The sequence below is a fragment of the Vicia villosa genome, linkage group LG7 (assembly GCF_029867415.1).
Source record: "Vicia villosa cultivar HV-30 ecotype Madison, WI linkage group LG7, Vvil1.0, whole genome shotgun sequence".
In the NCBI taxonomy this organism is placed as follows: domain Eukaryota; kingdom Viridiplantae; phylum Streptophyta; class Magnoliopsida; order Fabales; family Fabaceae; genus Vicia; species Vicia villosa.
In genome coordinates this window covers 91,331,520-91,346,467 of record NC_081186.1, presented here as the reverse complement: position 1 = coordinate 91,346,467, position 14,948 = coordinate 91,331,520, and the positions used below count along the sequence as shown (strand labels likewise).

At 33.7% G+C, this 14,948-nt stretch overlaps 3 protein-coding genes across 4 annotated transcripts; 1 reads left to right on the top strand and 2 right to left on the bottom strand.

Annotated features, from left to right (window-relative positions):
• Window positions 1–4,411: 4,411 nt before the first annotated feature.
• On the top strand, window positions 4,412–11,750 carry LOC131615794 (uncharacterized). Of its 2 annotated transcripts, XM_058886953.1 has the most exons (14): window positions 4,412–4,716; window positions 4,901–4,977; window positions 6,032–6,235; window positions 6,605–6,702; window positions 6,949–7,142; window positions 7,276–7,454; window positions 8,198–8,542; window positions 8,626–8,690; window positions 9,183–9,231; window positions 9,371–9,527; window positions 10,657–10,741; window positions 10,820–10,889; window positions 11,025–11,165; window positions 11,287–11,750. In XM_058886953.1, the coding sequence occupies exons 1-14, from the start codon at window positions 4,620–4,622 to the stop codon at window positions 11,605–11,607; spliced, it is 2,082 nt and encodes a 693-aa protein (XP_058742936.1). In that variant the 5' UTR covers window positions 4,412–4,619; the 3' UTR covers window positions 11,608–11,750. The 2 variants fall into 2 exon arrangements, with proteins under 2 accessions (XP_058742936.1, XP_058742937.1); XM_058886954.1 differs by lacking the exon at window positions 4,901–4,977.
• A 214-nt stretch (window positions 11,751–11,964) lies between these two features.
• Window positions 11,965–12,728, bottom strand: LOC131615795 (uncharacterized). Its single transcript, XM_058886955.1, has 2 exons — window positions 12,368–12,728; window positions 11,965–12,270 (listed from the first exon to the last, which is right to left on the bottom strand). Exons 1-2 carry the CDS (start codon window positions 12,616–12,618, stop codon window positions 12,153–12,155), a joined length of 369 nt encoding a protein of 122 aa, XP_058742938.1. The 5' UTR covers window positions 12,619–12,728; the 3' UTR covers window positions 11,965–12,152.
• Window positions 12,729–13,692: 964 nt separating this feature from the next.
• On the bottom strand, window positions 13,693–14,559 carry LOC131619678 (B3 domain-containing protein At1g05920-like). Its single transcript, XM_058890751.1, has one exon. It carries the CDS (start codon window positions 14,557–14,559, stop codon window positions 13,693–13,695), a length of 867 nt encoding a protein of 288 aa, XP_058746734.1.
• Between the last annotated feature and the right edge of the window lie 389 nt (window positions 14,560–14,948).

The window sequence follows — 14,948 nt, the reverse complement described above, 5'->3', positions numbered from 1 at the left end:
TGATTTATTTTAACCGGCCACTTTTGGTGCCTTATTTTCAATTTTTTTAATTTTCATTTTCATTTTAAAAATTAATTTTTTAGTCTCTAAACTTTAAATGAATTGAAAGGGTGATTTTTTTTAATGGAAAAACATACGTTAGATTTTTAATTTTTTGAACGATTCATCACAGTGCAAGTGATAATCGTAACCCTTTTGTGAACGGATTGTTTTATCCTAGAGGCGTCGTGGTTATTAAGAGTTATTTTACATAATTTTGGCATTACTGCGAAACGTCTTAAAGAAAGTGTAATGTTACTCAACTCAACCGATAACTTCCTCCGTGGAAATCTTTTCAAAATCCGAAAAACAACAATTTTAAGACGTTTGTATTAACTGCCATGTCTACTGAGGAAATTATCGGAACTACTGCGGTCGCTACTATGTCTGACAAATCATTTAAGTTTTTTAGGGTTCTTACTTCAAACGTTGGAAGTCTAAGAAGAAGTTCTTCTTAACTTTAAAGAAGGTTGTCCATGTTGCTCCTTCTGGATCAATTGAACTAACTAATGGTAAGACACCGGTGGAATCAGACGGAGACTCCAAAAACGTCTGATTTAGACTCTGCTGCAAAAACTAAAGATGTGGCAGATAAATTACAGTTCGGGAAAGAAATCGCTTTATGGCAAGAGAATGACTATCTTTGCAAAAATCACATTTTGAACAGTATGATTTGTACGGTTACTACCATAATTACAAGACTGCTAAACAAGTATGGGAGGCTCCGCATAAGAAATACGATACTGAAGAAGCAGGTGCAAAGATATATGTTGTCAGCCGCTACTTGAACTATAAGGTGGTGGATGAAAAATCTATGGAAGCTCAAAGCCACGAAATTCAGAAGATCGCTCATGAAATCATTACAGAAGGTATACCCCCTTGATGAACAATTTTAAATTGTTGTTATCATTGACCAACTGCCATCTGGTTGGAAAGATTTCAAAAATATGCTTCGGCATAAAACAAAGAGTTTTCAATCGAGAGTCTAATCACTCGCCTACGAATTGAAGAGGAAGTTAGAAAATAATATCAGAAAGATAAAGTCTTAGTTGTTTCTAACAACAAACAGAGATTCCGTGCGGGTCTGAAGCCTACGAGAAAACCACTAATGAATCAGAACCACGATGTTATGAACCGAATCAAGAATCGGAATCCCTCAAGGGGCACATCTTCTTTGATTGCTAGACAACAACCATCAATTCAAAGAAATGACGCTCTGGTTTTCACTTGCTATAATTGTAGAAAATCGGGTCGTAGGGATAATATATGCAAGAGCAGGCCCAAACCTGTTGGCTATAATGAACAAGTTAACTTGACTGATGAGCAAATCATTGCTATGATCACTGAAATCAATATGGTTGGTGGAAGTGATGGTTGGTGGATAGACATTGGCGCCTCTCGTTATGTCTGCTATGATCATGTTGTGTTTAAGACATACACAACTGCTGAAAATAGGAAAGTGTTATTGGGAGATGCTCACACCACTGATGTTGTTAGAATTGAAGACATTGAGTTGAACTTCACCTCAAGAAAGACTTTAATCTTGAAGGACGTCATGCATGTTCCCGACTTAGAAAGAATCTTGTTTCTGGTTTTCTTTTGAATAAGGTAAGGTTTAGTCAGTCTATAAAAGGCAGATTTGTACATCATCACCAAGAATTGTATTTTTGTTGGGAAATGGTACGTCACTGATGGCATGTTTAAGTTGAATGTTGATTTGAATAAAATTTCTCCTTTTGTTTACTCTTTGTGTGATTTTAATATTTGGCATGATAGACTTTGTCACGTTAATAAACGAGTTATTTCTAATGCAGGCAACTTAGGCCTAATCCCTAAATTAAATGTCAATGATTCAAATAAATGAAAATATTGTAATAAAGCTAAAATAACTAGGACTTCGCATAAATCAATTATTAAAGAATCTGATCCTCTAGATCTTATACACTATGATATATGTGAATTAGATAGAACTTTAACTAGAAATAGTAAACGTTATTTTATCACTTTTATTTACGATTGCTCTTATTATACTTATGTATACTTAATGAAGAATAAAATTGAAGCGCTAGAAATGTTTAAGATGTATGTAACTGAAATTGAGAATCAATTTAGTAGGAAGATCAAGAGACTTCATAGTGATAGGGGAATTGAATACGATTATGGGTTGTTTAATGATTTATATATTAAACACTAAATTGTACCTAAAACGACTGCTCCATAGTATCCTGAAATGAATGGTAAAGCAGAAAGAAAGAATAGAACTCTTACTGAACTTGTTGTTACAATTATGATGAATTATGGCGTTTTACTTCACTGGTGGGGAAAATTTTATTGATTGTTTGCTATGTCCTGAATAGAGTTCCCAAGTCAAAAAGTAAGATCTCACCATATGAGATATTAAAGAAAAGACAACCAAGTTTGTCTTATTTGAGAACTTAGGGCTGTCTCGCTTATGTCAAGATTTCGAATCCGAAATGAGTTAAACTCACTAGTAGAGCTTATGAATGTGTATTCATTAGGTATGCAGCAAACAGTAAGGCATACAAGTTTTATGACCTAAATGCAAAAGTGATCATAGAATCAAATGATGTTGAATTTTATGAAAACAAATTTCCTTTTAAATAAAGAAACAGTGGGGGGACACCCAATCGAGTCACATTCATGTGATAAGAAGTACATAAAGCAACGACAATGTAGAAACAGAATTTCGAAAAAGTAAAAGAGTAAGAGTTTCTAAAGACTATGGGTCCGATTATGCGGCTTATAATGTAGAAGAAGATCCAATAAATCTTCAAGAATCATTGCTATCTCTGGATGTAGATTTATGGCAAGAAGCTATTAATGATGAGATAGATTCTCTAGAGTCTAACAAGACCTGACACTTAGTAGACTTGCCTCCTAGTTGCAAAACAATCGGTTGTAAATGGGTTTTGAAAAATAAACAAAAATCTGATGGAACTATTGATAAATACAAGGCTCGCCTTGTAGCCAAGGGTTTTAGACAAAGAAAAAATATAGATTTCTTCGACACCTTCTCTCTAGTCACTAGAATTACATTAATTAGGGTACTTATTTCAATACTTGCTATTTATAACTCAATAGTACACCAAATGGGTGTTAAAACAACCTTTTTAAATGGTGACTTAAAAGAAGAAATCTATATGGAACAACTAGAAGGATTTGTGATCCATGGACAAAAAAACAAGGTCTGTAAGTTAGATAAGTTTATGTATGGACTAAAATAAGGTCGGCTAGTTCACGCTCATCTTCTTCAAAAAGCGAGGCGCCTATATTTGTCACTTGGTGAGTCGAAGGACCTATCTGGACCTCTTTTAGATCCTTTGTGGGTGTAAGTCTCTCGTTCTCCACGCCTAGCCTGTGGTCACAACTCATAGTGTTTAGGTCATGTGCTTCGAAAAAGGTGGCGCCCGCATGGGCGATATCCTTCTTTTTCCATCGCTAGGATATTCTGGTAACATTCTTGGGCGCTTTCTTAATCACCTCACACCGTCTCAACTCGTCCGCTGGGTAGCGCGTACTTCAGGACCATGTATTGGATGAATATAATAGCCCTTAACGAGTTAACGATGTTATAGTTCAATGTGGAGTCTTCTCACACGCCACATGTTGTTTCTAGGGTTGTGTGACCCATTACTTGCATCTGTTTGCCAAACAGACCTACTAGTGAACCCTAAAACTCCTTAATGCTACTAGAATTAAACTGGAGCTTCTGAAAGGTGCTCCCAAATAGAACGTCAATTAAGTTTCCTTGGCTTATCAAGACTCACTTGATATACTAATTACCGTATTGCATAGTGATGACCATGTGGTCGTTGTCATTGGGGTAGACCCTAATGACATCAATGTTAGAGAACATAATTCTGACCCCCTAATATTTTACGGGTCATGGGGATATTACGTTCACAGTCAGCACATGTCTGACGTATTTCATCTAGGAGGAGCTGACTTTTTTTTATTTATCACCACCAGTTTAGTCCGATTCGGGGATCAAACTGTGGTCCTCCCTACCAAACTCAACGTCAATCATCACTGGACCAACTAACTATTTGTTAAAATAATTCTGTCCACCAATCATATAAATAGTAGTACAGTATAGTTTACCTCAAAACAAATTCAAATAGCACTCCAAAGTCCAAACTTTAAATTTCCCAATAAAACTGAATTTCCCTTCTTACTCCGCCGTGAATTTAGAGAAACAAACATAAAAAGGCCGGCCACTATAATTTATTACACTTGGCAAAAAAAAAAAAGTAAAACAATATTTTAATACTAATACATAATCTATATTTATTAATTAACTTTAATAAAATATATTATTACTAATTAATTTTTTGTTCCATTTTTTGGAATATTATTTCATCGCAGATCACTGAGTTTATGATCTTCCACTCCCTTGTAGGAAGCATCATCATCAACTTCTTCTACTATCAATTCCTTCTCCCACACACTACAAATACCAAAAGCACTTTTAAGCTATTTTTCAATTATTTTCCACGTCCCAAAATAATCACTTCCTCACCGCGATTTTAGCTCTTCCCTTAACGTGCGCATCCTCGGAAATGGAATCACCTACTTTTGTTTCAAAAGCGAGGACAGCCTTTCATTCCGCTGCGGCGAAAGCGGAACGTGTTCTCCTTGACTTCAAATCAGATCGAGGTTGGTTCTCTTCACGCCACATCATAGATTTTGCTTTTTTTTCTCTGTTTTCTATTTCGTGTTCAATGGATATGGTTTGTTTTCAGTATTTTGGGGCTTTTTTTGGGATATTTTGTTTGAATTTTTTGTTGAGATATTTGTTTTGGGAATTGGCATTGACTTGATTTGTTGATTGTTGGAGAAGATCAAGAGAAACAATCTCCTGATAGCTTGACGAGGCAATCTGAAGTTGAATCTACAAGCAGCGAGAAAGAGAGTAAGGTAATTAGGATTGGAGGTTTTTGTTGTTGTAGATTTTCCTTATTCAAATTGTTGTATTGAACACGGTGAAAATGTATGCACTTTGGGGTTAATGCATTTGGATTTGGTTTAAGATTATGAAATAAAAATGTATTAGTTTGTTCTATGAATCACAGACACTGACCCGTCAACATCAATAGTAATTTGAAATAATGAATAAATTAAACGTAATCATTAGTGTCAGTGTCAGTTTCTGATAACACATTAAATTCAGAGGCGTTGGTGCTAGAGATGTTTGTTTGGTTAGGTTTTGATTGAAGGTTTATAATTGAAGGTTTAGAATTGGATGATGTTTTTGGTACTTGTTAAGCACCATTTTTCCATGTGATGGGTGGTAATTATTAATTACTTTGAAAATTTGATATTTGGAGTGGGATATTATTATTATTGCAGTTTGAGGTTAATGCATTTGGATTTGGATTATGAAATGTAAGTGTATTAGTTTGTTTTGTTAGGTTGTGGTTGAAGGTTAATAAAGGGAAATTAGAGTTGGATAATGTTTTTGTACTTGTTAAGCACCATTTTTCTATGTAATGGTTGGTAATTATTAAATATTAATTACTTGAAATTTGATATTTGTAGTGGGATATTATTATTGCAGTTTGGGGTAAATGCATTTGGGTTTGGGTTATGGAATGGAAGTGTATTAGTTTGTTTTGTTAGGTTCTGGTTGAAGGTTAATAAAGAGAGGGAAATTTAGAATTGGATAATAGATTTGGTGCTTGTTAAGCACCATTTTTCCATGTAATGGGTGATAATTATTAATTACTTGAAAATTTGATACTTGTAGTGGGATATACTATTGCAGTTTGGGATTATGCATTTGGATTTGGGTTATGAAATAAAAGTGTATTGGTTTGTTTTGTTAGGTTCTGGTTGAAGGTTAATAAAGAAAGGGAAATTTGGAATTGGATAATATTTTTGGTACTTGTTAAGCACCATTTTTCCATGTAATGGGTGGTCATTGTTATTTAGTTGAAAATTTGATATTTGTAATGGGATATTACTATTGCAGGTTCGCAATGAAACTAAGCCTAAAAAGTGGAGACCTCCGCATATAGGGATAAAACAAGATTGGCAAGATAAGTTTAAGAATATTCGGATAGGGAGAAAAGAAGAAGCTGAAGATACAGATAAAACTGGGGATGCAAACATGGCAATGCCATTTTATGATGAAAATTTGTATATCTTGAATGTGAAGAATGATCTTGAGGCAAAGGTAAAAAAATATTTAACATTTTAAATCAAGAATTTGGATTCTGGTTATGTGCTGATAATCTACGTGTATAAACTAGGCTAGGATTCTGTGATGTTAGCGAAGTTTGATAATGTGGGATGTGAACAATTTTTGTTTTCAAAATAGTTTTTGTCCAACCGAGTAAATTAATATGTAAGATATGATGAATGCATGGTATGTTTGTGGTGAATTGTGGTGAATTTGTAATGTATGATTGTTAAGAATCTCATGGCTTATTTGATCTTTCCAATAACTTGATTAAAGATATAGTTGAAGTTTTCTCATTGATTAGTTAATTTAATTTTACAAATGGGTTGTTTTAATGATTCGTGTGTAAAAAAATTGATTTAGGCTTCAGAAGCAATGCCATCTGTAGAAGGCCTAACTGCTGCGACTAAAGATCCCATTCCTCCATCATCTGTGTTGAAACAATTGTCTATAGCTGTCGAGTAAGTATTGTTTGCAATTCTTTTGCCTTTTCTTGCTCATTTTCCTGCTACTTACTCATATTCTACATTGTCACGTTCTACTTCTGTGGTAGAGATTATCCTATTCTATTAGGCACTTAATTATTGAACGCAAGTCTGTACAAATCAAAGAAAATTAGAATTTTGTTTCTGTTGTTCAGAAAAATTTTCAGCTTTAATGAAACAATTATGTTATCCTCTTCCTTAAAATATCGACCTTTTGACTAGGGCTGGAAGTAAGGCCAAGTCCATGAAAGATTTTATAGCTTCATCAGGAAGTTCTTCACCTGCCAGAGAGAGAGTAGGCTTAAGTCTCTCTGCAGTTAAGGCTTTAGTGTTGCGAGAAAAGGAGGATAAACTTACCTCTGAGTTTAGTAGCGATGAGAAAGTTGTGCATTTGATCAACGCTATTTTTGATCCAGGTATGTGCATTTTAGGAGGCTTGGTGACAATGTAATTGCGCCAAACAACCTTTTCATGCTTATACTTTTCCTTTGACATATTATCCTGTGATGATCTTTCACTTTCATTGTAATATTTGCAAGATATTCGCAGAGGGAGATTTCCTTAGAAGGAAGATCAATTCCAGTTCAGAGGAAAATGACATAGCATCTTTGCCAAGAGATATTCACGGTGCTCCTCCTGAAAGTCTTGTCGTAAAGTTGGCTGAAATTATTGGAAACTACAAGACCCTCCGAAAAATGTCTCTTTTCTGGTGCAGGGTTGTTGCTGAAGTATGTTTAACTCAAAAATAACTTTTAGTTATGATATCATATAAACACTAAATTGTTAATCTAGGAATCGAGTTTTGATATATGTTTTTTATCACACTTTCTTTGATATATATTTTATCAAGTAACTCTTTGTTTAAGGACTTATGATCTTGGTAATAGAGTGCATTGTCATTACAAGATTAATATCTTCATATTAGATCACATGATTTGGACAATTAATATCTTCACTTTAGGTTACCTTATTAAGTTTATTTATTCTTTTCCTCTTTTTTTTTAGGTACTTATAGTAGAAGTAACTATCTTTTTCATTTTGTTCTAGTGGTTGGGTCATTTTTCTTTTCACATTGTTATTATGGTTTTTGGCTATTGTTGTTGTGAAATGTTTTTTTTTTTTTAATTCTGGACTTCTGGTCTAATAAATCTGCATCCAGTTACGTCCTTTCTTCCCGTAGCAAATAAATAGAAACAGTGAAGCAATAGCAACATATACATAATTGGAAACTTAGAAATGCTCTGAATTAACTTATTCATGTGAGTTTTGATTGAGCCTGTAAAGTTGTTTGCCTCACTTCTTTCTCCTTCAAATCTGCTTGTCCTTGAAAGAAAATAAAAGATATAAATACTATATCAACTCTGGTCTAGAATTTGTAACTTGAACTAAACTTTGACTGTTAATGCTTCTTCTTAATTTTCCTTCTTTAGTAATGGCTGAAGAAGATTATTTTATTTATTTACTGATGCAGCTGAGAAAATTTTGGTCTGAAGAACAATATTTACCTGGAGTCCCCCAGAACGAGATTCCAGATCTGAAAACATGTCTTCTGTATCAACAATTTCAAGTAATTAATTGTTGTATATCTCGGAAGAGGCTCCGTATCATTGCGACTGAATCTCTAGAATCTATGATGATGCAAGCTAGTTCAGACATTAAAGAATCAGCCAATGATGATGATGGAGCTCCTGCCGGCCCTGTTTTATATGCTAGATTAAATACCGGGGAGCGTGTTCTTCGACTTGGTGCTGATTGCCGGTCTGGTGATTTGACATTGTTGGAAACTGGCGAACCTGTGTACTCTCCTCTCACCCAGGTTTGATATACTCATTTATTGTTCCTTGTAATTGCTAATTCAACTTGTTATTATACTTAAGATATTTGTGATAATTCATATAGGAAGGACCTTTGCTTACAGAAGATTTAATTAGAGAAACAGAGGAGTTTGTGCTGCGGACTGGAAGGTCTGTAGAACAACTGAAATTTATCTTTGACCCAGTTTATTACCTTCATTATATATCCGTTTTCATGTTTTCCTTATACAAATCCCAATTCACTCTTTTATGTCACAAATCTTTTTACCGAGTCATCAACCTGATATTGCTTTTTGATTAAATATGCCCTTTGAATTGTTTGACATGATCTAAACCTATCACCTGTTGACTTGCATGTATTACGTCCAGTACCAATGTCTGGGAATCTAAAATATATAGCCTGTGTTTACTTAGATCTGTTTTAAAATAATTTATATAAATTGAATTGATGAACAAGTTGGTTAATATAATGTTCACCTAATGTTATTTTGAAATTCTTTGATGATCGTTGTGTCTGTTTCTCATCTGACTAGTATTGCAAATGCTGGGTTCATTTAACTGCAGATATGCACCCATTATGTAATACCTTATTTTTAGCATCAACTAGGCATTCTTGATTACTGACTTACTTTTTGTGGTCAGTGTTGGGGCTGGCTGCTCGCAACTTCTCTCAGATATGCAGGCTTTCAAGGTGAGGCTCTTACTTGAAGTGCACTTCCTTGAAGTGAACTTTTCTTTCCACTATGAAATATGAATGCTTCTAAGCTCTTTTTTTTTTAATATGCTTAATCTTCTGTCTTGAGTTCGTTCTGTTTTTCATCATATTTTAGGCAGCGAATCCTGGATGTATTTTGGAGGATTTTGTAAGATGGCACTCACCTCCTGATTGGACAGACAACGAGGCTAGTATTGAAGACAGTGATGTTTTTGACAGTGGCGAGTCATTGTCGATCAGAGGCCAGCTAAGTCGGCGTATGCAAAAAGAAGGTCTGCTAATGGTCTTTTTTATCCTATATTGATCCTTAAAATCTGCTGCTACACAATTTCTTGTTTTTATTGTTATGTTATTGGATCATCAGCATTTGATACAATTGTGGATTTTATCTGCTTGAAGCAAATATAGCTTATTCAATGTACTTTGTCACCAGTGTTATCAAATTGCGGCACCATGGCCGCTATGGCAGATATACATGGCGTTTTTTGGGCTCGCCGCAATGGTAAATATTGGCCGATATTGCGGGTTTTTACGCCATAATCCCTAAAATGGCGCCAGCCAGTTTCGCGGGATTTTGGCTCTCCACCATCGACAACACTGCTTGTCACCAATCTTGAGAAATATTTTGCTCTATGGTTATAAATTTTGCCATCATTTAGTTTTTCGCGGCTTTGATCTACAGCGGGGTTGTAGTTTGGTGAGTTATTAGGAAGGTACCATGGAGTATACACTATATAAAGCAGGAATGGTTTAATGCAGGCTGATGGAAAAGCTCTTGTGATTAACTGCAATGGGCTCGCCTCTTTTGTGACCTCTGCCACTGCAAGAGCTCATAGCACTTAGTTGTTTTGTTATTGATATTGGAGTTTTGTTATTGATATTGGAGTTTCGTATTCCCAACTGCATTATGCAAACCGTTGGATTGGAATTTTGGCCGTGTGACTATGAGGTCACAAGTTTGAATTGTGGGTTGTAGAAACAACCTCTTGCACACAATAGGTTGGTAGGGTTGCCAACAATAGACTTAGTTACAATGGGCTCGCCTCTTTCTGTGACCTCTGCCACAGCAAGAGCTTATAGCACTTAGTTGTTTTATCATTGGTAATGGAGTTTTGTATTCCCAACTGCATCGTGCAAACCATTATGTTGAAGGTCTTTGCTTCTTATGTGTGAAGTGTGATGCGTCTATATCTTCATGGCATCGGTATAAAATATATATTGCCTAAATTGAATATCATATCAAATATATGGTAAATCATATGCAAATAACTGAATTTAGATAGTTGCTTATTTTTTATTGTAGCACAATCTGTAAGAAACATGGCTCTGTTGAGCACTAAAGTTGTTTTGATTGCATATCAGATTTTTTTTCTTCTAAATTTCATTAGATGTTGATGATAGGTAATTTGTGGCGTGAATTGTGGCTAACATCTAAACCAGTACCAGCCGTTAAGCAGGCACCTCTCTTCGATGAGGATTTAGCAGTGTAAGTAAATAATCAATTTTTGTATTTATATTCTTCTCTAATATCATTCCTGGAATCTCATTTTGCATTCATTTGTAGAGAGGGCATACTCAATGCACTTGAAGACATCCATCCTGTAGAGCTTTTTGGACAGTTGTTTGTCTCTTTAGTAAGTCCTTTCTTTTTGGACCGTTATTTAGGCAGCCCTTTGATACCTAATGTTGATTGATTCTATCCACACACACCCACGGTTATACAATTCTTATGCCTTTTCTAACTATAACATTTTGTCCTGATTGTATAGCTTGGGTTAGGATTTGCGATCGCTGAACCTATGCTGTCTAGTAGCAAGGATTTCTCAAAGTTGTTCTGTGACTGCAAGGAGTATATAGTTGCTACTTGCCAAACCAACAAATGGAATGAAAAAGTTGATGACCTTGTCCAGGTGGGTACTTTTTGACTGTGGCTAATATACAAAGTTACCCAGCATCAAATTATTCCTCTAATTAGACTTCATTTATAAAAACATTGATATATTAATGGTCACAACTCATATTCCTGCTTAGGTATATGACACAGTAGAGACAATGTTACTGAATCCTGAAGAAGCATTGAAGATGATGAAACAGACAGAAGAATCAAATATGGTTACTGATGAACCAAAGAGCCGGTTTAAGCGGCTTAGCCTTATCTTCAGCAGCAAAGATAAAGTATCGAAAAAAACCCCGTCAAAAGATCAAACAAATGAAGAAGAAAAATCAACGCGACAATCTTTCTCAAGTTTCTTTGAAAACAAGTCATCTTTATTTTCAAAGAAGCCTCCTAGGTCTGGATGCCCGTCTCCTTCCGAGAAACCTGCTCTCGAAACTGATTGGACAATTGTGTAACAAATTTCATCTTCTCCCTGTATATATATACCCACTCCCCCCCTCTAAGCATATAACTGTAAAGTTTTTTTATTCTTTTTCCCAATACTGGTTGGTGAATTTTGTACAAATTTTAATGAATGTTGTGTTTTTATTTGTTTAAATCTGACGAAATCGGATGTTTTTCTTTTTTAAAAGTGATATTTTAGTTGCATTCTTTCCCTTTTTGTGTCATATTCGCAACCCGCCCTTATATTTGAGACTTACAGGTTATGAAGTTCTCGTTTGGATATATGTCCATTAAAAACAGTCTCTCCGAAGCAATGGTGCTAGAACATTTTGGTTTCACGAGATTGTAAATTTGTAACAGCTACAAAGTTTAAAACAATACAAATTCCTTTTATTATCTTAATGCAAACTAAGGATACAAAAACAAATTCATACAACTACAAAGTCGTTGTTCTAGCATCTTCAGTACATAGTAATAAAACATTTCTTCATATCAGGAGTGCTCAACATCTTCAGTACATAGTAATAAAAGTTTTCTTCATATCAGGAGTGCTTGTCTATTTATCCTCTACATCATCAACCTTGTCTTCGTTTACTTTATCGAAACCATAATATTTGGTAAGAATATCCGGCACGATGAAATTTGATATGAAGTAAAATGTTAAAAGCAGGGCACTGCAATGTATAAACAAAAGCAAAAGTTTTCAGCTTGTTATATCTTCTATAGTTAATGAACTGTGACATCATAAACAAGGGATAGAAAAAATCGTACCTTACTGGAAGGAACGTAGCCAGGTCACCGGGTTTGGGTGGAGAAGTAGCAGCAACAACAATGAAATCTTGAATTGCCTTAGTCCTTAATGAACTTGCTGAAGAAAAGTTCTTGCAATGTGGATTAGTCCTGCTTGGTTCTACACCCCAGAGTAGTTTTGTAGTATTCTCCATCCCTATATGATGTTGTTGTTGCAGTTTGAGTTTTGCATGCAAGGGAAACAATGAAGAGTGGAGGTGGAGGCAAGTCATGGTGAAGCTTAGTTCTTCACTGTGGGAAACTTCTCTTCAGAAAGATATAGTATTGGTTCTCACAGTGTTCAACCAGTTTGCTTAGGATAATGTTTGGGAGGATGATATTTTAGTAAAGATGATTTTATATCCTCTTACATTACAGCTACACATATGGTCCTATTCTATTTTTGTATTATTGCTATAGGCAGTTCTATGCTATTATTATTCAGCTGTGCTTTACACTATATTTCACACTTAGATACAGTATAATAAGCCGTTTACAAATACCACAAACAGTATTTTTTCAAAATATATTATTTTATAATAAAAAATATATTTTAAAAACCATAAGTATTTATTTTGTAACACAAATAATAGATTCTGTTATTAACTAATATAATCACTTCATTAACTACAAAAATACACATTATGAATCACTTATTTTACTTATAATTCATTATTTAATTTTATTAGTTTATTATCATTATTTAATTTCATTAACCATTTTTTAATATTACATTATAAACTCTATTAACTAGTATTTTACAATTATTAATTAACTTTATTTTAATACTTCAAGAATTTTTTTTATAAATACACACTTATTAATCAAATTATAATTTATATTAATCATTATTTTACATGTTACTAACTAAAATTGATTTACCACATATTTTTTTATGTCAGGAAACTTAATAACTAAATTATGAATTGTATTAATCAATATTATATGTTCAATTAGTCAATTTTACATTACCACTTAAAAATATTTTTTATGTCAAAACACATATTAATTAAACTAAGAATTTTTTATACTTCATTAACCAGATTTATTTTAGAAAAAGTAAAAATATTAAAAAATAAAATTTTAAAAAAAATTTGTTTAATTTATTTGTAAACAGTAACATGAGATAAGTATAATATTTATATAAAAATAATATTATTGTTCAAAAAATAAGTATATCAAATGATTGGTAAAAATATCTAACTACCAATATGAAAAAAAGCACTTGCAGTATATCTTGATATATCTTGAAAAAAAGCACTTGCAATATAGAAATATCTAAATACCAAATTATTGATATATCTTGGCTATATCTTGACAAATGCAAAGAATAGTTGTCCGTTTCTTCTAAATGACCAAAGTTGCACCTTCTGCCCAGCTCTCAAATAGCTGCTTGCTACAAATGTGTACCATTTACCAGTGATATTATATATCTCAGTTGTCTCCATTTTCCACAACTTCAAGTACATGTCATCCCAAAGATTAAGATTGTGATCTAGCATAAACACGGACATGCCAGCCATCTTTCCTTTTTTCCCTTTTTTCTTTTGAGGCACATAATCCAAAGACAATTCCTCCATTGGTGTCAGAAAATTCTCTATAACCCTTCTTGTTGGAATGGCCAAACGATTGTTGTTTTCAGAGACATCAGAGTTAGTTAGTTCCTTCTGGATCACCAGCTTCACCTCGGTACCCCCTATTTCTTCAATCTTTTCTTTAAACATCAATGGCAACTCGGGCCGCTCTTCATGCACCTCTTCTTGCACCTTATTCTTGAGTTTCTTTGATATTTCATTCATAATCTTGTTTGCGGAAGCCTCATTGAATGAAGAATTTTCGATAATATTATTGACCTTTTCATTATACGTAGCAAGAATGTCGATAGAATACCTCAAAGGTATTTCCTTCTCAACACTAGCATCTTTTGCCAAAACATCGGCCTTTTTAAACTTTTTTAAAAAAGAAAAATCTTTTCTTTTTAGTCGTCTACTTCTTATTTGCTTGATTGGAATTTTTGTAGAAACTCCATTGTTTTCTGAAACTGCATTAGGATCGTTGTCCTTTGGGCGAACAACACCATAGAACTCATCCTTGAGAAGCTCTAAAGCTTCAAGGGCCATACACTCATTGCCAACAAGTCCGAATATTTTTGATGAAAAATCTTTAGCATCCATCTTCAAACAAATCAGATTTACTTAAGATACTTATATAGATTCACGTGATGATACTATTATAAATAACAAATCATATCCGATATTTTATTTTAATAGAACTATTTTATTTTATTTATTTTGATGTTTGGTATTTCTTTGAATATAAAAAATCACAATCTAGTATGAAACACTTGATAAACTATAAAAACTAAGCTAAATATGTCATGATAAAACATAATGTTGGTTTCAAATGATTTCTTACTTGATAATTTAGAAATATTTTGAAAACATAAATGTGATGATTTTTTATTTGATAAAACATAAACTTTTGTTTTATCTTATCACTATATTTATGGGTCATTGGTTTGATTATGAGTATGTTTGTTTCAGCTTTAAGAAAATGGATTTTA